General features: G+C 37.6%; 1 protein-coding gene and 1 long non-coding RNA gene across 2 annotated transcripts in view; one reads left to right on the forward strand and one right to left on the reverse strand.

Moving 5' to 3' along the window:
• The window catches only part of LOC134491405 (uncharacterized), a 771,213-nt gene extending 748,521 nt beyond the window's left edge, over positions 1-22,692 (forward strand). The window contains exon 2 of the long non-coding RNA XR_010067320.1: positions 22,311-22,692. This is a non-coding gene — a long non-coding RNA (uncharacterized LOC134491405). The remainder of the gene's footprint in view (positions 1-22,310) is intronic.
• Positions 1-23,877, reverse strand: part of ALDH1A1 (aldehyde dehydrogenase 1 family member A1) — a 38,766-nt gene that overhangs the window by 9,004 nt on the left and 5,885 nt on the right. Inside the window, exons 2-9 of the mRNA XM_063295144.1 lie at positions 15,002-15,106; positions 11,634-11,774; positions 9,620-9,749; positions 6,644-6,705; positions 3,715-3,843; positions 2,217-2,330; positions 710-812; positions 324-508 (exon numbers count right to left, since the gene is read on the reverse strand). Of these exons, the coding sequence (XP_063151214.1) occupies positions 324-508; positions 710-812; positions 2,217-2,330; positions 3,715-3,843; positions 6,644-6,705; positions 9,620-9,749; positions 11,634-11,774; positions 15,002-15,106 (969 nt within the window). The remainder of the gene's footprint in view (positions 1-323; positions 509-709; positions 813-2,216; positions 2,331-3,714; positions 3,844-6,643; positions 6,706-9,619; positions 9,750-11,633; positions 11,775-15,001; positions 15,107-23,877) is intronic.

A 23,877-nucleotide genomic window follows, 5' to 3' on the forward strand; every position in this document is an offset into this window, starting at 1 on the left:
AGGCAGCTAGGGCAAGTTCAGCAGGTGTGGAGAAGAAAACAGGAAGTGAGAGCCTCACAGAACCAGGAAACTGGGAGAGCCTCAAAGAGGCAGGGAAGTATTACGTGAAAATCAAATGAGGAATTTAATTCCATTTGGCAATGCTTTCATACACAAAGACTGTTGAAATCAAATTTGCTGATTACACTGGAGAGCAGCACTTTTATAAAAGTACTTTTGCTAAGCAACAGGGGTTCAATCAAGCTCCCAGGAATCCTGCATTTGGACTAATTCTTGACTCTGGCAACTCTGATAGAAAAACACTGTGATTAATTAAAACTTACCTGAGGACCTTGAGTTACTCCAGGAGACAGAGGATTTCCAAGGATGCTTTTCTTTGCTCTTTCCACACTCCTACGAACAAATTCATCATAGATCTTCTCTTCTACAAAAATCCTAGATCCAGCTATACAGCACTGCCCCTGATGGTAGAAGACGCCAATGTGTGCGAAATCCGCAGCACTATCCACTGTAAAGAAATGTATTCCTATTATATCTTGATTAATGTTTACTTTTACAGAGCTATAATTTTAAATATTGCCATGACTCTGATCCAATTGCATTTTCTGTTTTTTCCTTTCTTGAACACTCCCTAAATTTTAGTTGGGAAAAGGAGAAAGAATAAATATACTTTTAAAGAAAGTAAATTCAGAAGAAATGGGGCACTCACAGTCAGCATCTGCGAATATGATATTGGGGCTTTTCCCCCCAAGTTCCAGAGTGACCCTTTTCAGATTACTCTTTCCAGCAGCTTGTTTGATCATCTGGCCAACCTGAAGGGAACACAAATGAAACATTGAGACAGGAAGCAGATGTAAATTGAAGGGTAATTACCTTCTGAGAAAAGGTTGTGAAGTGACCACTATTCTTTTTGGCTGTGGTTGTACCCAGGGTCGCAACTGGGGGGAGGGGCAAGCGGGGCATGTGCCCTGGTCACCGTGCTGGGGGGGGCACCAAAATGAGCACTGGGGGGGGGTGCCAAAATGGGCATGGAACCCATGTTTGCCCCGGGTGTCATGAGTAAGGATGGCGAGCAGGGGGCTCCCTTCCAGACTGTTAAGCGCATGCATAGCACTGAGGAATTGGTCAGCCATTCCAAGAGGCACAGATTGGGACCGCCTTAACCTGCGGGGTTTATATGGCTGGGTTTTCCCACGTTTGTTCAGTTTGTTAGGATTACTGTTATGTATTAGCAATAAAACATTAGAGACCAGTTCCCTGTCTCAGAGTGTTCCTGGGAGTCAGGACACCGGGTGACACAGACCCTAGTTGCAGCCCTGGTTGTACCTCCTTTGACTCCGACCATTTCCATTCAGGATCTAGCTCCATCCTTTGGCCACTAGCTTTTGTATTATGGCCATGGCCACTTTTGGTTCTGGCACTGGTCATAGTTGGCTTATGGCTCCCAACACATTGCTCCTAAAGTGATAAAGCTACTGGGGGAAAGAGTTCCTCATTCTCCCCTGGCATCCTTTGGGTCACTATCAATCATTCCTGGAAAGGCAAGACACCATAAGCAAAGCTGATCTCTTTCAGTCTTAGTTGACTCAGAAGAAGTAGGAGATTGGAAATCACAATAGCTCTTCGAATAGATATTTCAGGGCTTGAGAGGCAAATATTCTGGCTTAGAATAAGGCATCTTTGTATGATTTACACTTTCTTAATGTGGAACATGTCCAAAAAGACAACTGAATAGAATATAAGAACAGATATTCTTTGAATATCTAAATATGTTTTTTGAGATAAAATGAAAGAATTAAAATGCAGAATATGATTCTTCTGCATGATCGTAACCCTGACTATGTTTTGCAAATAGTGCTGCTGTTGTTCAGAATGACTATTATCTTCTAAAACTCTTTTTTTGGCAGGGATATATTTTATTTACATTTATTTATAGAATTTGTTACCAGTTTTTCATAATTAAAAATAATTTGGGGATCCAAGTTGTAGTTAAAAAAAGTTATAACGTAGAATTCAAAATAAGATTTAAACAGTGCATAGAAAAGAAGTATTTGAGATGCTGTAACAGTCAAGAAATAATTACAGAGACATGTTTTAACACAGTTAAACTTGAAAAAGTTAATATAGTTACACTCAAACAAGTTAGGTGATAATGATTTGTCAGAATTGGAATTTAAGTTTTTCTATTTCAGTTCTTCACAATATTAGGGAACTACCTCTGTTGAGCCTGTGAAGGACACTTTATCTATATCCATGTGATTGGAAATGGCTGCTCCAGCAGTGGGCCCATATCCTGGCACAATATTCACCACTCCTGGTGGGAATCCTGCCTGGAAAGAGAGAATAAAATATCACCCTTCAGTAGAGTTTTCACAATTTCTTATAATTTTACTCTTTCTCAAGACCAGGTTCACACATCACCTTAATCCATGGTGTGACTTGTTTCATTTTGGCTAAGATGTTGTGTGGTCCCAGCAAATTGTGGTTGGCAAACTGTGCTTTATGTAGCTTGGGGTGAATGAGTCCAGACAATTGTGGCATTTGCAAAACTTGTGGCTTAGCATGCTGTGTGAGTTCAGTCAGAGAAGCTTAGGGCACTGAATAAAGTTCCTTCATTTTATATTTCATGGAATAGCTCTACTACTTTGAAAAGCATGGGGCATACCAACATTTTAATGGTTCTCCCACAAACTTCCTGAGCCCTCAAGAGTGGTGCTGTTACTGATGACTTATTACCACATATTTCCATCACTCAGCTTTTGCCAGCCCATAGCAAAAGCAGCTCCATAATTCTGCATTCACCTCTGCTCCATATTGGCTGTTCACCAAGCAAGCCAGCTGCTGATGTGGCATTAGAAGGTGGTGCTTGTCAATAGAAGCTCTTTCCTCCCAACATTAAACTTGCCTTAAAGATAACTCCAATTTGTAAAAAAAAATCTAATCAGATTTCTCTCTGACTATGGCATGCTGACATGAGATCTCATGAGATCCTGGGAAGAAATAGAAAGCTTGTAGAATTTGACAGTCTTGGCAGATTTCAGAGAAGTTAAAAAAAATATTTTGCATGCCAGGGCATTGTGCAAGATTATGCATTGAAGGTCAAAGCCTGAAATGTTGCCCACCCTGATGTAGGCTAAGTCATATTCATTTGAACCAAGTGACTTCTAAATCAGGATGTTTCAAATTACAGTTTTATAGCAGGTGTGTTTTATCCTGGGCACACCTAGCCTGACACTTGACAGTTTCATACAGCTCATGTTCACTTATTGAGTAAGGCAAATATTTCAGTGAGAAAGTTAAATTAAAACATCAAACTGAATTACCAGGTTTCATCACTGAATGCTCATGTGAAAAATCAAAACCACCCTTCCCATCCCCCCTTGCCCATCCCTTTGCTTTTCTGAGCCAGCTCTTGTTTGTTTTTGCCTCCCAAAAGTGTGAGGTTTGCCAAGATGTTCAGTTTACTAAGCTGCTAATGATTTGTTTTCTGAACAGTTTAGGCTGGAAAAGTATGTGAGCTTCTAGCCCTTGATTTGCTTCAGTGGTTTGCAATACAATACAACAGCCCAAGACAAGGCCAGGCATGCTGGGGGCTCCTCTGACACAAAGCAGATGAACCCTTACTATTTATAAGCATCATAATGTAAAGATCACATTTACATTGATTTCCCTTCTTCAAGACCTGCATACAGTAGTTTTGCTATGGCAACTCACCTCTTTAATTAAAGAGCCCATGTGAACAGCAGTCAGTGGAGTTTGCTCGGCTGGCTTGACGACCACCGTGTTTCCGCAACAAAGGGCTGGGGCAATCTTCCAAATGAACATAACCAGTGGGAAGTTCCACTACAAAGGGACCGTAAGAAGCAATGACCAACAAATCATTATAACAAGTTTACATTTCCTACTTGGACTTTGTAAATCTCTACCATCCATCAGAAAACAGCCACAGGTTTTAGACTGAGGTTTGATTAATATGCTTCCAATGAGCCTAAGAAGATACAACCAACCAACTTGGGGCTCATTTCAGGGACTGGCAGAGGAAACAAATCTGCTGTGGTGTGTTGCCAAAGGGCAAGGATTCTTTTGAAGAGATTCAGAAACAATAAACACTGTAATTGATAAAGGCTATAAACTTCTATTAGACTAGATTACACCAAAGTCTAACCTACTGGAACCAAGATTTATGACTTAGGTTTACTTTCTGTCCTCAGCAAATCTTGGTGAGCAACAAGAGTGACCTTGCCAGTGGTCAACAGGAAGCGCCTTCCAATATTCCAGGGGGCACTTATATAGTCTAAAGCAGTGATTCTCAACCTGGGCAACTTTAAGATGTGTGGACTTCAACTCCCAGAATTCCCCAGCCAGAATGGCTGGCTGGGGAATTCTGGGAGTTGAAGTCCACACATCTTAAAGTTGCCCAGGTTGAGAGACACTGGTCTAAAGCTACAACAGCTATGGGCTATTCAAGTGATATTCTCACCTGTCTATTGAATGTATACACTCCTGATACTCTCTTTCAAAGCAGGTGATAAATTTTAGCAAATGGTTAATATAGATAATTGGATGTTCATTCCTAAAGTCCCAAACCATTTCATGGTACCAACATTTGTGTTTGGAGGTAACACAGCAGGTGTGAGGGTTCCAGAGAAAAGTTTCAGACACTGGCAGAAAATCTATACACAAAAAATAGAAGGATTCTATGCCACTCACATCCTCCTTGATCTACTTACATCTTCTGGCACTTTCTGCTATATGTAGTCTGTGAATCTAACCTGAGCTAGAAGTTTTCTGAAGAAAATTTTCTGATCGTTAAAAATGTTTTCTCAAGTCTATTTTGCACAATTTTCTCAACATTAAATGAATGCAAAGACATACACACAGACAAAAAAAATGTCTCAAGGATAGCAGTAACTCAGGGAAATTGTAGAGCATGCCACATGGTGGCCAATATTGCTAACAAATCTAACTCACTGTCGGAAGCAAGCAAAAAGCAAACAACTAAATAAATGAATATTAACTTTAAAAATTATTGGGGAAAAAAAAGCAGAGCTACAGCCACTGCTAATGGTGAGCCCTATTCATTGAGAAACCGCTGGAGACTTTCTCCTACCCACTGGGGAAGCTTGATGAAAATCACCAACCAGGCTCTCATCCCCAAAAACAGAACATGATATATCTGTATACAGTTCTCGTAGTGAGTAGTATATTGTAGACATCAGTGAAGATCCAGGAAGACAGTACCTCAATTTCCTGGGAGGCTTTATGTTTTGTTGTTGATCCTCCCCAAGGCACACCCATCTGCTGTGTCACTTTTATGTAGCCTGGTGCTTTCTGGATTTTTTGAACTGAAGCTCCCCGAACTTCTATTGGTCAAATTAGCTGGGAATTCTCTTAATGTCTTTTAGTCAAGGAGACTTCCTTGTATACAAATGATAACTTTGCCACGTCCTTCCTTTTAGGCTGTTTCATTGACTGAAGCACAAAACTTCCCATTTCATTAGATACTGCAAAGCAGTTGGTTCTATATTCTTCTCATAGATCTCAGAAAGCTGAGGTCTGCTGATGTGCAATCAGTTTGAAATGCCTTCATGGCAATCAACAATCTTACAAGTATCCCTCCAGATGATGAATTGGTTTCTATTGTATTGTATTGTATGTCATTCCAGTTTTATACATGCTCGTAATTGTTTGTTTCTGATCCCAAATTATGTTTTTGGGGAGTTGTATGCCACTTAGAGTTAGCTGATTGGACTAGTCTATAACCCAGAGAATGAACAAACAAACAAACAAACCTACCAGTTGTCCTCAGCAGGTGGCTTCAGGAATGTGAAAACATGAACTAATTCTTAAAGGAATAAACTTCTAACTTAAAGTATGAATGTACAATCAATCCTCAATCTAGAGAAATTGCTAGCATCTCTTAAATTCAATTCACAGGACAAACTGGATTGTGGGGAATTAAGGTAGATTAATTAAGGTAGATGGGACGCGGTGGCGCTGCGGGTTAAACCGCTGAGCTGTCGATCGGAAGGTCGGCGGTTCGAAACCGCATGGCGGGGTGAGCTCCTGTTGCTCGTCCCAGCTCCTGCTCACCTAGCAGTTCGAAAACATGCAAATGTGAGTAGATCAATAGGTACCGCTTCGGCGGGAAGGTAACGGCGTTCCGTGAGTCATGCTGGCCACATGACCCGGAAGTGTCTATGACAACGCCGGCTCCAAGGCTTAGAAACGGAGATGAGCACCTTCCCCTAGAGTCGGATTCGACTGGACTTTACGTCAAGGGAAACCTTTACCTTTAAGGTAGATATGTATATGTATCTTTGTGTATAAGCATGTAATTCAAGGGTACCCAGATGGGTTGCCTGGGACATGTAGTCCTCACAGTCCACCAAAAATTGCAAGCAAATAGTAATTTTAAATGAGACAGAAGGAAAAAGCTATTAAATACGCAAGAGTTCAATTTATGTATTTCATTGACAAAAAATTAATTCAAGTTAATTATATTAAGGCAATTAAATTGGTGCATATTGTTTCATTTGTTGTTAGCTAAAGCCTCTGGAAAATGAAAAGCTTATCCATGAATGGAAACTCATGTGCAATGAAGGATATAACTCATTTTGTTCACTATATACATGATACTTACAGGAATAATTTGACCGCAGACTCCAACAGGTTCATGTCTTGTAAATGTGAAATATTTTCCATCTAGGTAAAATAATAAGAAAGCACAGACAAGATATAGCAAGAGTAAATGAAAACCTGCCTCGTTAATCTGCAATTTCTATATGCTGTTGTAGATGTGGCATATTGCTACAGTATGATACAAGCCAAAGAAAATGTAAATATACCTAGATTCAGTAATAACCAAACATAAAACTTGGACAACAGAGATGAGGAGCCTGTCAACATCCCTTTAACTATTATACAGAAGAAAGTAATTTCAGCAACTGTACTTTACCATAGTACAAGCCTGTAAGGCTGGTGTAGCAACAAGACAGGTCCATAGGGTGAAAGATGGGAGGTCTTAAACCATCTCTCTCAGAAGTCTTTTGGTTTTACACAACCCAACTCTACCTTCTGCCCTGGTGTGGCAGGTAGTGTGATGGTTCTTGCTGCCACCAATTATCTTCTAGGGGAAGCCTTGCCTGGCTCTCTCTCCTCTCCCCTAATTCTGGTAGGTGAGAGAAATAGGACTTAGAAACCACCTTAGTTGCTTAAAATATGAGAAAAAGTGGAATCTGTTCTGTCATGCCAACTCCTGACCCTGGAGAATTAAATTGTGGGACTAGGATAATCAACCTTTTTCACCTCCCATTTAGCAGGCTGATCACATTCACAAGGGATAAATAAAATCAAGTTCTATTTAAAAACGAAAGGAAAAAAGAGAGTGCAAAAACGCCTTTTCAGTTTTCTCAGATTGCAATTTAAAATGATCTCACTTAGAAAAAAAATCAATAGAAAATATAAACAGATATTGGAATGTCTGCTGTAGAGAGATTCCCATTACATAAAATAAGCAACTGCTTATTTATGTTCAGAGAACATAAATATCAGAGGCAACCTTAAATGGCAACACATAGGAAAATTAAGATTAAAATTCTAATATAGTTTTATGTCTGCTCTTGTTTACCTACATATCTGAGACAATCAAATTTTTATCACCACCCATCTCCCACCACAGGGAGGGAACATCAGTTTGTCAGTTCTGGCTGCGGTCATTAAGCAAATCACTGTGGGTAGTTAAGTGCGATGTCACATGACCATGACTTGCAGATTCCTGCTGGCTTCCCCATTGACTTTGCTTGTCAGAAGCCAGTTGTAAAGGTTGTAAATGGCAATCATGTCACTGCAGGATGCTGTGGCTGTTGTAAACGTGGACCAGTTGCCGAGCGCCTGAATCATGATCACGTGACTGCAGAGATGCTGCAATGGCCACAACTTTGAAGACCAGTCATAAGCCACCTTGTTCAACACCATCATAACTTTGAATGGTTGCTGAACGAGTGGGTCAGTAAGTGAGGACTACCTGTAGTATCTAAACAAGTGCTTGCAAGTTCTTATTGATATAATTCTATGTTCAAATGAAAGTTTAGGCATCTAAAATAATCAAACTGGCAAAATTTTCTGTTCATTTCCTTCTTCTCTTCTCTTTTCCGTCTGTTAAACTGTAAGCTGTTAACAAGACAGTGCTTTTCGCTAATATGCATTATTTCTTTGCTTTGTAAACCATTCTTACATTAAAGACAGTGCTATGTAAATAAATAAATAAATAAAATAATACAAAAATAATTTAGCAATGATATTTAATAGTAGCTTGGCTAAATAGGAGTTTCCAGACCAGCAATTAACATCCTTTGAAATGTGCAGGGACCAATAATACCTTGCCTGTTGCAACTGGCTTCAAGAATTAAAGGGGGGCAAATACCTGGAAGCAAGTCCTTCGTTTGTATATAAAATGAGCAAAACTGGACCACCAGTTTAGCCAATTCTTATTCATGACAACTGTGGGGCCAAGTGACAAAAAATCATGGAAGTCAAGTTGGAAGAAGGTTGTGACATACCTGGCCTTCCAGAAGGCTGTGAAGATCTGGCCTTTTCCCAGGTGCTGGCCCAGGAGGTTACATGAACCCCATATGGGTGTGGTTTATGTGGCTGAGTCTGTTATATAGTGCCTTGGCTATTGTATTATGATTTTCTTAATTCTAATTTTTGGCTTGATTTACAGGGGTTTTGTTATATTGTTTTTGTTGATTGTTTTTAGTCACCCAGAGTTTTCATGCAAAATGAATAAATATGAATTTGAATTGAATAAATCAATAAATCAATAAAGCGTATTTTTCTCTCTCTCCATAATCATATACTTTTTGCCTGTGTGTAAATGAAAGAGGCAGCATGAGAAAGAGAGTGTTATGTAATTCTGCAGAGCCAATGCCTTTAAAATCCCATGAATAGATCCCATGGAATTAGATGATTATTTTTCCTGCTGTACAAGGGTTGGAGACTTGCAGCCCACAGGTCATATGTAGCCTTTGCCCCTCTACCCACTTTTTTTTTTTTTTTGCAGTCCTAGAGTTGGGAACAATTAAAGCACAATTTTTCTTTTCTTTTTAAATAAGTGCATTGACACTGTTTCCCAAAGTATTTCTCCAATGGGAAAATGCTTTTTTTTTTTTTTTAAAAAGGCCAAAACCAACATATTTCCTGCAGACTTAGATACTGTTTTTTTTTTAAAGCAGGGATTTTGAGGAAAAAAAAAAGACTGCTCAATTTGTATGGTTATACAATCCAGTCACACTGCAACATCACAATAAAAAATAATGTAAGAGCTATATTCTTAAATCCCCCCCAAAAGCATTTATAACGAAACATGCTAATCCTTGCAACCGAAGGAACTTCAGTTAGGACTGAAAGCTACAGGAATGAATTATGCAAAATGTACCAACTGTTAAAAAAGAAAAAAAAACAATCCTTGCTGATAAACCTTTACCAATATACTTTTATGTAACAGATTTCTAAAGGTTATGTTTTTCTCAGATGAAAAAGTTCTTTAACTGAAGGCTTATTTAAATTCACATTAAACTAACTTTATCTCATATACAACTTGTCCGGAGTAACTCACCCATGGGGATGGTACGTCCTTGGATTTTATCAGCCCAGCCAGCAAAGTAGCGCAAAGTGTTGATACAGCCACCTAAGTCCATTAGGTAGGCGTTTGAAAAAAGCTTTCCCCCATTAAGACTCTCCATTGTCTGAAACAAAGAATGGTTTAAAAAATTAGTCACTGTAGATAAATGAAAGAATGCGACTGTCTATAACATGGTCTTATTAAGAATTACGCTAACTAGGTCATAATGATTTGAGAATGGCATTGGGAAAGTAAGATTATCCTCAGTACGGGATAGAGCAGCAGGCTTTAAAATACAAGTTAAAAAAAGCAACTGGACATTATGATCTTGTTGAAAAAATGTATGTAATGAACTGAATATGTAGCTTTGATTGTATTTTTAAGGAGTAATTGCAGAGCGGTTGTTTTGGGATGGTTATCTAACTATAGCTGATACATGCAGCTCAAAGGATAGTACTCATCAGCATGTATTAGCTCTAGAAAGGAATTGTTTGATCTCAGAGAAGACTGCAGCCAGCAAATATAATCTTTGCTCGCCTTTCGCCATATCATTTTGCTAGAAGATGTTGCCAATACAATTTCTAGAATGGAATTCATTCCATGAAAAAAGGAGAAGACCTTGCATTTTCAATGAAGCCCCAGAATGGAATCCTTTATTACTTTTTTTAGACTATTAATTTAGGTTATTCATTCACTTTACTTAAATATTAACAGTTTAGCTGTGCAACATTAAGTAACAGATTTTTCAAATGGTTCCTTCCAAAGTTTAGATAAACTACCAATTTATTAAAAAAACAGATATTCAGTAATAGTATAAAAAAACATCCCCTCCATTAAATATTGTTTGAAATTGCTGTACCATTCAGAAATGGTTACTTCTTAGCCACCTTTGTTATTAAAATGAGATTAAGCACTGAAAGTAAAGGCAGCCAACCTGGCATTCTGATAAACCAACAAAGATCTTCACGGCTGAGGGCCCCCCTGCCCCAGCAATTTCCCAATCTTCACATATCATTGGATTTCAAAGAAGGATGCCTACAGTTGATCAAAAGTAAGTTTTTAATGTGCATAAGTGTAGTGCTATCACTGCAACAGAAAGAAAGGCCTGCTTAAAGAAATCTGGATTAGAAAGACAGACCTTTATGGAAAAATAAAGAAATTTATTTTATATTTTATATTTGTATATTTGGTCTTGTTGGCCAAGGAAAGAATGAAAAGAAATGATTAAACCTGTTAGGATGGGTTCCACATTTCTTTTCATTTTTTCATCTGAAATACATCCACCCTCCTTGAAATTAGTCAATGAGTTCATTCAATTTCTCCAATTTTTCCCTTTGTTTGGGAGATGATAATTTCTGCAGCAGAGTTATAGTTGATATAAAAAAAAAGGTTAAGGCTTTGGGAATGTAACTGAAGATTGTACTTTCGATTCTCAGATCCTGGGGAAAACAGTGTCAAACTAGGTGGGCCTGTGCAGGTAAGCAGCAAAACAAATCCAACGTTCTTGTCTTTTTAAAATTCTTCTAAAATTGTGGTTGACTTAAATGCATAAAATATAAATAGTATCAGAGGCATCTAGGAATTGAAGATTAAAAAACAGAGGGATCGTTAGGGGGGTACTGATCTATTCAGGAATGGACATTTGGTGACTCTCCTCAGTACAACTTGGTTTTCAAATTAATGGTGGGAGCATTACCTGGTGACCTCTTCCCTTCATTATTTTTCTTCAGTGGCAGTGATGAAATATGACCTTATCACACTAGGTGACTTTTCAGGCTTGCTTAAGATAGACAAGGGAGATGCTAATCTACCTTGTATAACAGACTGAACACAACAGACCAGTTTTTCTGACAATGGAATTGTGTGGATTTTTCAAATGAACTATGACTTTGGATTGGTTGAATTCTCTTAAAACAAGAATATATATTTTCACAAAGTATTCAAAGGCATCAAGATAATCTCATCTTAAAAAGATGAATTTGCCTAAGAGTCAGTATTTTAGACTTACAGCTAAAAGGAGACGGTCTCTTTCAATTAAATCAGCTAGCTTGTTCAACAGCCTTCCCCTTTCTGAAGCATCTGCTGTCCTCCAGCAGGATCCAAGCTCAAATGCTTTCCTTGCTGCTTTAACAGCTTTGTCAATATCTTTCTGCAGAAAAACCACATATGTGATGACACATTTATTTTGCCTGAGTCATATCAATACTTTCCAGATCATGATTTTTAGTGAAAAACAATTCTGCAAATACCCACACCAGCACAACTCCAGACATTTTTTTTTCTTAATGCTATTGTTAGTACGTATCAACATCTTCTTCATTCTCCAGAAAATGTAAGTGTAACATGCCAGCTAACAGTTCTGACAAAGCACACAGATGCACAGTATCTCATTTAAATATATTGGAAAATTGTGTTCCTGCTGAACACTGTAAGGGAAACCATTCTTTCCACCCTCAGTGAAAGCTGGACTTAGCAGGTCCGGAGCATGCAGTGAATTTGCCTGCTGATAAATTAAAAATTTAATGCTAGAAAATTAAAATGAAATCTAGTTTGTGAAAGAATGATTATTAAGTTCCATGATGCTAAATAACAGAAGTCCATACAAATGGAAATAAGCAAATTACTTTACCTTTATTCAGCATTTAATAAGACTTATAAACAATAGCAATCTTATGGAAGTCTACTCAGAACTAGATCAGCAGGATGTGTATAGGATTGACATCTAAGGCTTAATAGGACTTGTCGACATGTGTAAGACTGCATTTTTTTCTTTACAATGACCATTTAAAAATATAATCATGTTTTCGGTCTTTCTTGACTTAGTGATTGTAGCTTGAAAGAACAAAGTAACTGAAAGGATATTATTTCACAGTCCCATGTACTTCTTTGCTTTATAACCTCTTGATTTTCTGAGCAAAGAAAAAAGTTTTCTGGAATGCATAATCCTTTGTTATATCAATTGTAAACACAGATTAAAGTCCTAAAATTTATTGGTTCGCTTACTAAATACTAGAATCTGGAGTTTACATTAACTTGTATAATTTGTAGATTTGTGCACTTTAGAAAACTATTTAGTTATTGGCAATTGTTGATACTGTATGGCTTAGGGTCTGGATATCTGATGGACCACCGGTCTCCAACAGTTTCTGCCTGCCTGGTATGTTCTGGCAGAGCGGAGTGCTCCAGGAATCCTCTATTAAATGTTGTCATCTTGCGGGACCAAGGAAGTGTACATTCTCTTTCATGGTCCCACCCTCTGGAACAGCATCCTCCCAGAGATAAGAACGGTGCCCTCTCTCCTAGGGTTTCAGAAAGCTCTTAAAACCTGGTTTTGGTCCCAGGCCTGGGGTTAATGTATTATTGTACTTGGGGGGAGTTATTTTGTTTGATTTGTACTGCTTTTAAAATTGTTTTAGTTTGGTCTGTCTGTGTGGTTTTATGTTTTATCTGTTTTTAATGATTTATTTTGGTTTTCTACACCACCCAGAGTCCATCAGAGTTGGAAGGCTATAACAAATTCGAATGAATGAATAAATAAATAAATAAACAAATACATATATTTTAAAAAGTGCTGAATAGAAAATTAACCTGAATGGTCATTTTCTCAAATTGTTAAACCTTTTATGAAACAAACGAACAAAAAATGAAATTATTGTAACAAATTGCATTATTTAACTGAAGGCAGATGGAACAGCAACTGATTTGATTTGCAGTGCATTTTTATTTAAGAGGAGATGATAAAATGAAGTGAATAATTATCCATGTCTTTGTCTTCTTTAAAATGTACTCCTGGATATGGGTAAATGATTCAGCTGACATTACAAAGAGAGGTCAGTCAGTACTAAGCAAATGTACAGTTTTAAAGATACTTCTAAAAAGAATCTTTGGACTGAATGCAAAGAACATACTTTCTAAATGACCTTCACTACTCTAAAAATTAAAATAAGGCTTTCTATAATCATAGAGTAAGAGACAATGTTGTAATTTTGTAATCTTAAAGTAAGAGATACTTTTTAATTGTACTTATATTTGCTGCAAAGGAAGCTTCTTCTTCTTTTTTATTCTTTCTTTCTGCACTTTTGTTTTTTTGTTTTTTTGTTTGCTTCTTTTACTCCTTATTATTTTGGTTAGTTTTTATGTTCTCTGAAAACTTTGAATGAAATTTATAAAAAAAAAAATCAAAATCTACATCAACATAAGGCTTTATCTTCCCAAATTATCAGGGATTCCTTCTCTCATCCAACCTTAAGGACTAGAGACAAGGTTAGAGCCAAAAATAAGGTAAACAGATATTATAGTTTTGTCAGGACAATTGTCATTTTGGGGGAGACATCCTGGGCACTCAACATATCCCACCAAATGAAGAAAAGGTCCCTGTTTCCAGTAACCTGACCAATCTATCCAGCAGTAGCAAGGAAAACAACTTTTGTGTTTGCTACTCTTTACAATTATGTGAGCACTTGAGAAGGGCTACCATATACGGGCTGCAAAAATTTGGAGCATTACTAAATGGCCGCAAAAAACTACTCAGAAAACTCTAACTTTATGCTGCCTTTTCATGGTCATCCAGATTTCTGCAGCCCAGATATGGTGGCCCTCTTCAGGTCTTGAGATACTGCAGGAAGTGCAGGAAACAATAGACATCATAATGGCCTCAGGCTCTCTGTGCCTGGGTTTTCTACATATATCAAGTTTGGGGGTTCTGCTTGGTGGGAGTAGGACAGAGGGATGGACAGAGGGAGCAATTTCTTGTTAGTGATCTGTTAACAATATTTAATAATAATTTATTTAATTGATAAGGCTACCAAATCAGAAATGATTCCAAGGCAGCACACAATAGATCATTGTTTTTCAAACCTAGCAACTTTAAGATGTGTGGACTTCAACTGCCATGCTGGTTGGGGAATTCTGGAAGTTGAAGTCCACACATCTTAAAGTTGCCAGGTTTGAAAAACAGTTAAAATCATAAGCAAAAACAAAATATCACACATAGTAGTAGCAGCACATTGAGAAATACACAGAAAAAGATAATTACAGGAACCACATCACAAATCCACCTGGACCAGCGCCTGCTTGAAAAGCCAAGTTAACCATAACTTGGTTTGACTGGGCAATTATTTTGCACCCAACAGAAATATGGAAGTATTTGGAATTGTTGAAAGCTGCTTCGTGATTGAGAAATCCTTCCAAATATTAAGTACTTCTCTCCCTGCATGAGTCTTTGCTATTTTGCCTCAGAAACTTGGGGAATTGAATTATGGATTAACTTAAATATGTAAATGTATACAAATAGATGTGTTCCAGTTTTTAGTCTTGGAATGTTGGACATGCTAGCCAGAAAGGAAATCCATGACACAGTGAAGATTAAAAGCATACCTTATCTCCTTCTTCCACCTCACAAATTTTCTCTCCTGTTGCAGGATTATGGACTGGAAATTTTTTGCCACTGGCTGAATTGTGCCATTCATTGTTTATAAATATCTGCAAGAGAATAGAATACAGAAGGAGAAATTGATGTTATTAAATACCATATCCCATTTCTCTGATTTTCCTCACACACATGTTGCAAGGAGCATGCTGTTTTGAAATGAAAGATGATGCTGAACAATCATGTTCTTCTGGAATGTCATAATAGAAAACGATTTAGACAAAATAGTCAAGTGTAGGCCTTGGCACCAGTAAAATGGCAGGGGGTGGTGACAAGAAGGATAATTTCAGCTTTTTAAGAATTGTTCTGGCTCACATAGCATTTCACTGAAAATGGTAATTAGAACCCAATTTAGAATCACAAGTGTGTGCGTGTGCATGTGGGTGTGTGTTGGAGAGGAAAGGAGGGAGGGAAGAGAGGCCTTTACTGTAGTCAAATCTTAATGCTTGGATAAAGTGGCCTTAGGGCTGACTGGTAGCTGAAGAGATTCTTTGTTTGCAGCCCGGAGGTGGAGTTAAAAAAAATATTTTCCTTGCTCCTCATTTTCAACAGCTCACTGACCACTAAAGGTCACTTAGATGACCCATATTCACCTTCTACTATTTCCTCTCTGTGGTATATCATATTCTATTCATATTCTACCAAATATGCCTTAAACCAGGTTTTCTCTCCATCTGATGTGCCAAGAGAGTCACAACCTACTTCCAGGGTGTTTAGGTAGGTAGTTATATATGTATGTATTTAATTAATCTGTATGTCGCCTCAATCACAAAAGTAATTTGTGATGGCTTACATAATAGTAGGGTTAAAAACAACATTACAATAATAAAAATAAATTGTAATCTCACAGTATGCACATGGCATGCCTATGTTTTTTTTTTGCTCCTACCTGGTAGTATTTGTAAGTTACAGTGTGGTAACTTAGGTGGATTAAAAATAAACCTTAATCTATTTTTTTGAAAACTTTAATGTCCTTCTACCACCATCTATAAATACTCTTTTCTAGGGCTAGTCTAGCCACTCCTTGTGGGATGTGTAAGTGTGGGGATGATGTGGGGTGGGGTGGAGATACAGGTAAACAACAAAATCGAAACAGTTCAGCTGAATTGTCACTTATTATAACTCATTAAATCTGCAGTCATTTGCCATTTCTTCACATTCATTTTCACTGGCTTTTTCAAGAAATGGTAGCAATGGCAATACTTCTAATTTTCTTATGAGCAGTAATGGAAGGACCTCTCCTCACTGTGTAGGGTAGACCGTGAGCACGTGTTCTCTCCACCTACCACACCAGTTAATTTCTAATATCCTCGTAGAGCATGGAGTATAGAATCTTTGAATGAAGAGTATGTGGGACAATTCAACATGCAGAAGCTATACAGTAAGGTTCTCCCTTTGTTCTTCCCTGCAGTGAAATGTTATACCACCACGTGAGCAGTCAGAGCTGTTGATGGAAATTCAGACACATGGATGATTATGTGTATGCTCCATTTTATGTATATGGGATGGACTGGGGAGAAGATCATCTGATCCAGCCCCATCTTGTCATTTCCTCCTATTGACTTAGCTTTTATTTATTTTTTAATTAATTTCTATTAAAGAAGTTTTTTTACAAAGTAAAAACAATACAAACTTAAAGAAAATAGAAAGTAAAGAAAAGTAAAAGAGAAGTGTTAAGTAAATAGGAAATAAAAGAAAAAAGAGAAAGAAAGAAAGAGAAAAAAAGAAAAAGAAAAAAGATATAAAGAAGTAGCTTCCAATCTTCTTTACAGCAGTCATAAATGCATTTATATTTTGTCCTCTCTCCTTAAGGATAAGCTTAGCTTTTATACTACAAATATATCATGAAACAGGTGTTTCATTTTCCCATACCATGAATCTACCTATTAAGAATAATAGTTGTAATAATGGTGTTACTTTAATCTTACACATACTTTGATTTGAACAACTGGGAAATCATACTGATCTCTTAAAAGGCATATACAGATTGTACATACATACACATAAAATGAGACCATCCAGTTTTAAATGATAAAGCATTTATATATGAAATGTTAACAAGCAGTGGAAACAAAAATGGTTTCAAAATCTCTTTTATGCATAAAATAAGTATATCTTGCACTAATTGAAGAATGTTATAGGGAACATGGTAACAAGGCCCAGATGCAGATTTTAATTGAATAAATAAGCCAACAATGATCTACTCACAATAAAAACTAAATCAAGCATGAATAAGTAACAAGCAGAATGTTAAGTGAAAAAAAAAGAGTTACTTGGCAGCAAGTTTAGCTCCTAAAGACATAGAGAGAAAGGTAAATATTAATATAACAGTGCCGTGTCTGTGAAATGACAGTATGTCAAATTCATGTATGTTTGTGAAAGAGAAAATGATGAGGCATGCCTTTTTTGGAAGTTCTCTTAGCATGTATTTATCACCACCTTTTGGCCATTGGCTCAATGGCTTACATCAGGTACTTTTTATTATTTCCTCATGTCATTATTTCCAGTCACAACTTGGTTATAGCAGAACCAATATGGATTACAGAACTAAATATTTTATTTAAATTTACAGGGGAGCAGCATGATGGGAAGTACAGAACTCCAAACTTATTTATTTAAAAATCTATACTCAGTGGTTAACCTGAGGGTTTAATTTTTAACCCCTTAAAATTTTTCCATGAAACTTAGGTGAAATAGATTAAAATAGTGTCAGTTGCCATGACACTATCCTAGATTATATGCTGTATTCAGGGCACGATTTGTGGATAGAATTTCTCTTCCTTCCCACCTAACTCTCCTGGTCTCCCCAGATGTGTTCACGAGTCTTCAAAGCTCTTTGGAGTTCTTGGGACCTGTAAAACTAACCACAGGGAAGAAGAAAGGGAGAACTCTTGTTGTACAGCCAGGAGTCTGATTCTGTCTGGATTGGGTTACAGAGAGCCAAGATGGTGGAGAAACACATTGGGACACTTTGGCTTTCAGTTATGGTTTCAATATATCCTATATTGAACTTCTCAGGCTTTCAGTTAACTTGATTTGGGCTACAGAATCTACATTTAATGGGCAGTATTAGCTTTTAACTTTTATCTAGAAACCAGCCAGAAATCACTGAAATTCTTCAACCACAAATGCAGTAGGTTCTCTCTGGCAAGATCCAGTTCCCAACATCACTTCTGCACTCTGGACTGGCTTTCACTTCAGAAGACATTCCAAGGTACTCTCATTCAGAATGCTTCGTAGTAATCTTCTTTGGAAATGGCTATGGAAGATAGGAGTAAAAATCTTCCTTTCTCAAGAAAGGTCAGAGCTGGAACCACAACCTAAGCTAATGAAAAGCTCACCTGAACGTATCGTGATCTAACCAGTAAGGAAGAATATCACCAGAACAATCAACAAGGCTAAATTCCACTCTCTTCCCTTGGCACAGATCATTCATTAAAGCACCTGAGACAGTATTATTTCAACATAGTGAAAGTGAGGTTGAAATGGATCCAGATAAACAATGCCATCCATTACAATTTGGAGCTGTATTTGGTATAGCACCATATACCGTATTTCCTCCAGAATAGGAAAACTGGGTTAGTAATTTAAAAGGACCCTGAGATCTAGAAAGAATTTTCCCAAGGAAAGCTTCACTACCACTTGTGAAACCCCACATTACATGGCACAATCAAGGAAACAAGAATCACTAAGGAGCTTTAATGCAAGAATTAGGAGTAAAGTATAGAATCTTGGAAATTGCAGTAGAACCTTCTAGGTTTCATTTATTAGCAAGGTCACTGAAGCAAAAGGCTCTTTGAATGTTTTGAATCTCTTCTTCCTGGGCTTTTTGCAGCCTGGATTGAGTTTCTGTTTATGAGACAAACTCCCATCTGCTGGCTGTTTACGGCTAACATTCCTCCTGTGACTTTCCCAGCTTCCTCGCAATCTCTCATACCAGCTCCATTGAACTAATTGTGTAGCAGGATGTAAAACATTTCCTAGAACTGTCTAATAGACCCTACCTCCTGTTCAGATGTTGTTACCTATGATAAGCAATAGTTTAGCATTGTTGGCTCCAAGGTGTATCCAAGTGCAATGCCCACATTTTTGTGTTATGGTCATGAAGCTCATAGGAACATATAATATTAACTGATATGGACCATTGCTCCATCTCTCCGTTCTCTGCACTGACTTGCTTTGGCCTTTAGGGTTATGCATCCATTTTATTTTTCAAACTCTAGCTAAAGAGTTTGTAAAGTATTCAGCCTGAGAGGTTTTATGCAAAAAGATGATCCTACAACTGATTGTCTTTTCCAACAGCCAACGACTGAAGTGCAGACCATGTGGCATTATTAGAGCAAATAAAAGCAATTTATCTGCAAAATGATTTTTAAACAAATCACAGATTCCTCAGCAGTTAGAAAAAGCCCAGGCAATTCTGTTTTCCATCATTAAGAAGTACTTCATATTGTAAGTTATGTTTGGTTGGACTTGCCTGGAATCTTTTTCCATCTTACCTATTGCTTTATTACCCCAAGTTCAAAGAACAAAATTGGCACTGATCAATGGGAAAGGTGATCATGAGGCAACCATAATCTTCTAGAGCAATTTTCTACTTCAAACACTAACTAGAGCTTTGACAAATCCATTAACCACATAAACAGGAATTCCTCCTACTAACCACTGCTGGCTTTAGAACCTCCAAGCTGGAACTCACTAAATGCCCAAGGTTACTATCTCTTAATCTAATCTAAATGAATTTACTTGGTGTGAAACTACATTAGATAACCCCATGTCCTGAACATCTTAACATGAAAGTAATTTATGAAAGTAAATTACAAAAGTTCCTCATGAAAGGATCAATTTATAAGGAAATTACCATGGAACTTCCCCCTTCTTTAGCATGTGAAAAAAATTCTATTCCTATCCCCTTAATTTTCATTCCCTAGTCCTTCTTTTTATATAGATAAGGTTCTGCTCATCTTACCTACATTTTCACCCCAACCTTTCTGAAATGACACAGAAGTTGGCAACCTGGTATCTCCACTCCTTGAACATTTTGAATTATATTTTGATCATCTCTGGTGAATGCTGTCCTGGATTGATGGAAACTATGTCCCAAAAATCTGGTGGGCACCAGGTCGCTTGTCTCTGTACTATGGCAAACAAAATTGTGCTTTTTGTGAAATCGTTCCTTCATCAATGTCTTGCTGACCAATTTTGTTCCCCTCGGAGCTACAGAAAGCACACGTTCCCTGGTTTGATCCTAGACATTCTAGGTTTTTAAAATGGACCAAGCAATGGAAAAGATATCTGCTTCAAATGATAAAAGCTACTGTCAGAGTAGATAATACCTGCCTAGTGAAAAGACAGTAGTGCTTGGCAGGGAAACAGTTCCTATGTTCCTTCAACCTCTCCTTTCCTCTCATGATTTGCCATGGGTGACTTGCAGCAGCCAGTAATTTATAATCTATACAAATGCAAACAGAGGTTCCTATAGGTACAGTGAAGCTAAGAATAACACTGCTTGATCAGGCCAAGGGTTATCGTAGTCTAGCATTTTGCTTCTGACAGTGGCCAGCCAGATTCCTCTGGCATGGTCACAAGCAGAAGATGGAGACACCCCTTCAACCCCCCCTCCCCATTGTTCCCCTATAACTAATATTAGGAAACACACTGCCTGCCCTCAAGCTAGAGGCAACACTGAACCTCTGAAACGAATACCCTTGCTAGACATGTCCTCTGTGAATGTATTAATTCCTCTTTTAGAACTATCCTAGTTAATTGCCAGTCCTAACTTACCACATCTTAAGGTAATAAAGTCTGCAGACTATTTAAACATTTTGTTTTGTCTATTGCAGCTCTCAATCAGCTTCACTGGATAACCCTTTTGGGGGATGAAGCAAAATGTCCCCTTGTCCACTGTCTTCATGACATGTTGATTTTATTCACTTTGGTGATGTCCCCCATCAAGTCATCTTTTTTCCAGGCTGAAGAGTTCCAAACATTATAGCCTGTCCTTGTAAGGAATGTGCTTATGCCACCTGATCTTTTTGATTGCCCTCTTCTGTACTTTAGCAGTTTTGTTATATACTTTTTCAAATGTAGTAACAAAAAACATATGCAGTAAACCATATGCAGGAGTACCATTATTTCTATAAGGACATTTCCATGTTATTTTCCTAATGATCTCTAGCATGGGAATTTGCCTTTTTCACAGCTACTGCATACTGAGTCAACATCTTTATTGAGCTGTTCTTGAGATCTTTTTCATGATTAGTTACAGGAAGCTCAGACCCCATCAGTATATATGCCAATCCCCCCCACCAATTATTTAAACTGAACTGCATTGATCATTTGCTTCATTATTTACCCATTTTAAAGAGCTACTGTTGGATTTCTTGACAATCAATTTTGGTTTATACCAATCTGAAGATTTGGTATCATATGCAAAAATTTTACCACTAATAAGTGGCAGCTGTGGGAAGGGGACAAGGAGGGTAAAATGACAGAAGCAGCACCATGTCATTGCACCATAAGCCCCATCCCTTTTGTATGTTGTGTACCCACACATACCCAAGGGGTATACCTGGGGTGCAATACAGTCTTTGTCATTTTGATGAAAGCAGTAAGATCTTATGTCCCTAAGTCAAGATCATTAAAAATCATCAGTGCCAATATAGACCCTTGATGGATCCCACTTTTTATTTCCTTTTACTCTTTGCTTTGTTTTTAAAAAAAACCAGTTAGCAATCTGTAAAAGGACAATCCTCTTATCCTATGTCCACTAGGTTACTCAAGAGCTTTTGATGAGGAACTCTATGATAAGATTTTTGAAAATCTAAGTATACGTAGTTGAGAGGGTCATGTCCATCTACATGCCTGTTTACACCCTAAAAAAAATGTAGGCAGAATTTATCTTTGCAGAATCATGTTGATTTCCCTTCAGCAAAGTTTCTCTCTATATGTACTTAGCAGTAGTGTTCATAACAAGCCAGGATGTCATCAAAATGATGATAGTTCTCACACAAACAGTGTGATTAAATAAGGACATTATGGTATCTGACTCAAATGCTTCAGTTACATCTTTTGTGTGATAACGTTGTGACACATGCGTTGACATTTACCCCCTCTTGTAGATACCCATGGCACTTTACTTTAAATTTTATTACTGTTTTTACCAAATCTGCACAGATATAAAATGAATGCTTATAATTTCCTGAATCTTCCCTGGATCTCTTTGAAAAAACTGGTGTCCAACTGGCTTTTTTCCAGGCCTTTGGGGCTAACCATGACTGGAAGGAGAAGTTCCATGTTCTTACTCAATCAGCAATTGAGGAACTCTCTCTGATATTGAAGATACCATCATGGCTCAGTGACTTATTAAAGTATAATCTCTCTAGATGTTCCAGGACATCTTCTCTTGCTACCTCAGTTTGTGTTGTTCCAATTTGCTGCCCAGTAAAATAAGTTCAGGCTCAGATTATGTATTCAGTCTGTTTTATATCTTCTGTAGCAAAGATGGAGACAAAAAAATCATTCAGTTTTCTGCAGTCTCTGTATTTTCCTTGAACATCTCTTTCACATCTTTGTCATTTAGCAGCCCAACACTTCCCAGACTGTTTCACTGCTTTGAATTAAAGGAATGTGTATTGTTTCTCTTAATGTTTTTTTTTAATCTAGGTTCCTCAAATTTTTTTTTTGCACCTCTTATTTATTTATACGTTTTCTGCCAAAGTCTTTGTTCCATCTAGTTTTCCTGATTAGGACTGACTTCCCATTTCCAGAAATTTAACTTTTACCGCTTCTCAGTCACAGCTAGAGACCCCTGCTGGCCTGAACATCCTTACTCCAAGCAGTTGCATTCATTTCTGGAAAGGCAGAGTGCACATCACCTCTTTTGAAAGGTGGAAGAAAGAACAAATAAGGTAACAAGAATATCAACAGCTGTGCTACACCTGTCTGAACTGGCCCTCTTTGCTCTGAATAAACAAGAACAAGTCCTGGAAAGTATATGGTGAGGTGCCCTCTATGATGTTTACTTTGCTAATTGTGGTTTTGGTTTCTCTCTGTAGCATAATGAAACATGAATATTCTCTTCTGTAGTCTGTGAGTCATTGACTGTGGATTTTAGGAAAAGAACATGTTTAAGAAGAAGTGACCTAAAATATTTAGGTATGTAAAAGTTTGGATGGTGGACGCTTTAAAAATAAATAGTATGGCTTGTACCAAGGCTTTTTCTTCTTTTCAACTGTTTCCTTCCCTGCTCCTTTCTTGAGGTCATAGATACTATACACAGGATGCCACAGCTATTCTGGCTCCCATTGGTTGAGCTGTTGTGATGTCACAGAAAGAAAACCTAGTAGATGTTTCCCTTCAGAAAACTGCTTAGTATAAGGTTTTTGTTTGAGGGGGGATATAGATCCTTTTTTGGGCTGTGGGTGGCATCTGGCCTTTGAGAAGCAGTGCTTAAAAAAGGCAATGGGGCCAGAAGATTTAATAACATAACATATAAATTATCTTGATATATTTAATAACTGTATACTATCCCATTAAAACTGTACATGGGGCTAATTTCTGGAGGAGGCCTGAGGCCATTGCAAAACTCTTGTGACCATGGCCATTGTTTGGCACCTCTGCACTCTGACTGTGAGTTGATGCTTAATGTTCAATACATGGCCTACTAAAAAAGAAAAATTACGTTTGGATGAAACGTATTTGAACTGTGATTAGTTTGCTGATAATTTTATTAATAAGAAAAATAATCATGTAATGTTACTTTTCTTCCCCAGTTTTTCAGATGTTCCTACGTGTGAAATCATTTTTTCAGTGACTCTTTTTA

Source organism: Candoia aspera, chromosome 2 (assembly GCF_035149785.1).
Source record: "Candoia aspera isolate rCanAsp1 chromosome 2, rCanAsp1.hap2, whole genome shotgun sequence".
NCBI classification, from domain to species: domain Eukaryota; kingdom Metazoa; phylum Chordata; class Lepidosauria; order Squamata; family Boidae; genus Candoia; species Candoia aspera.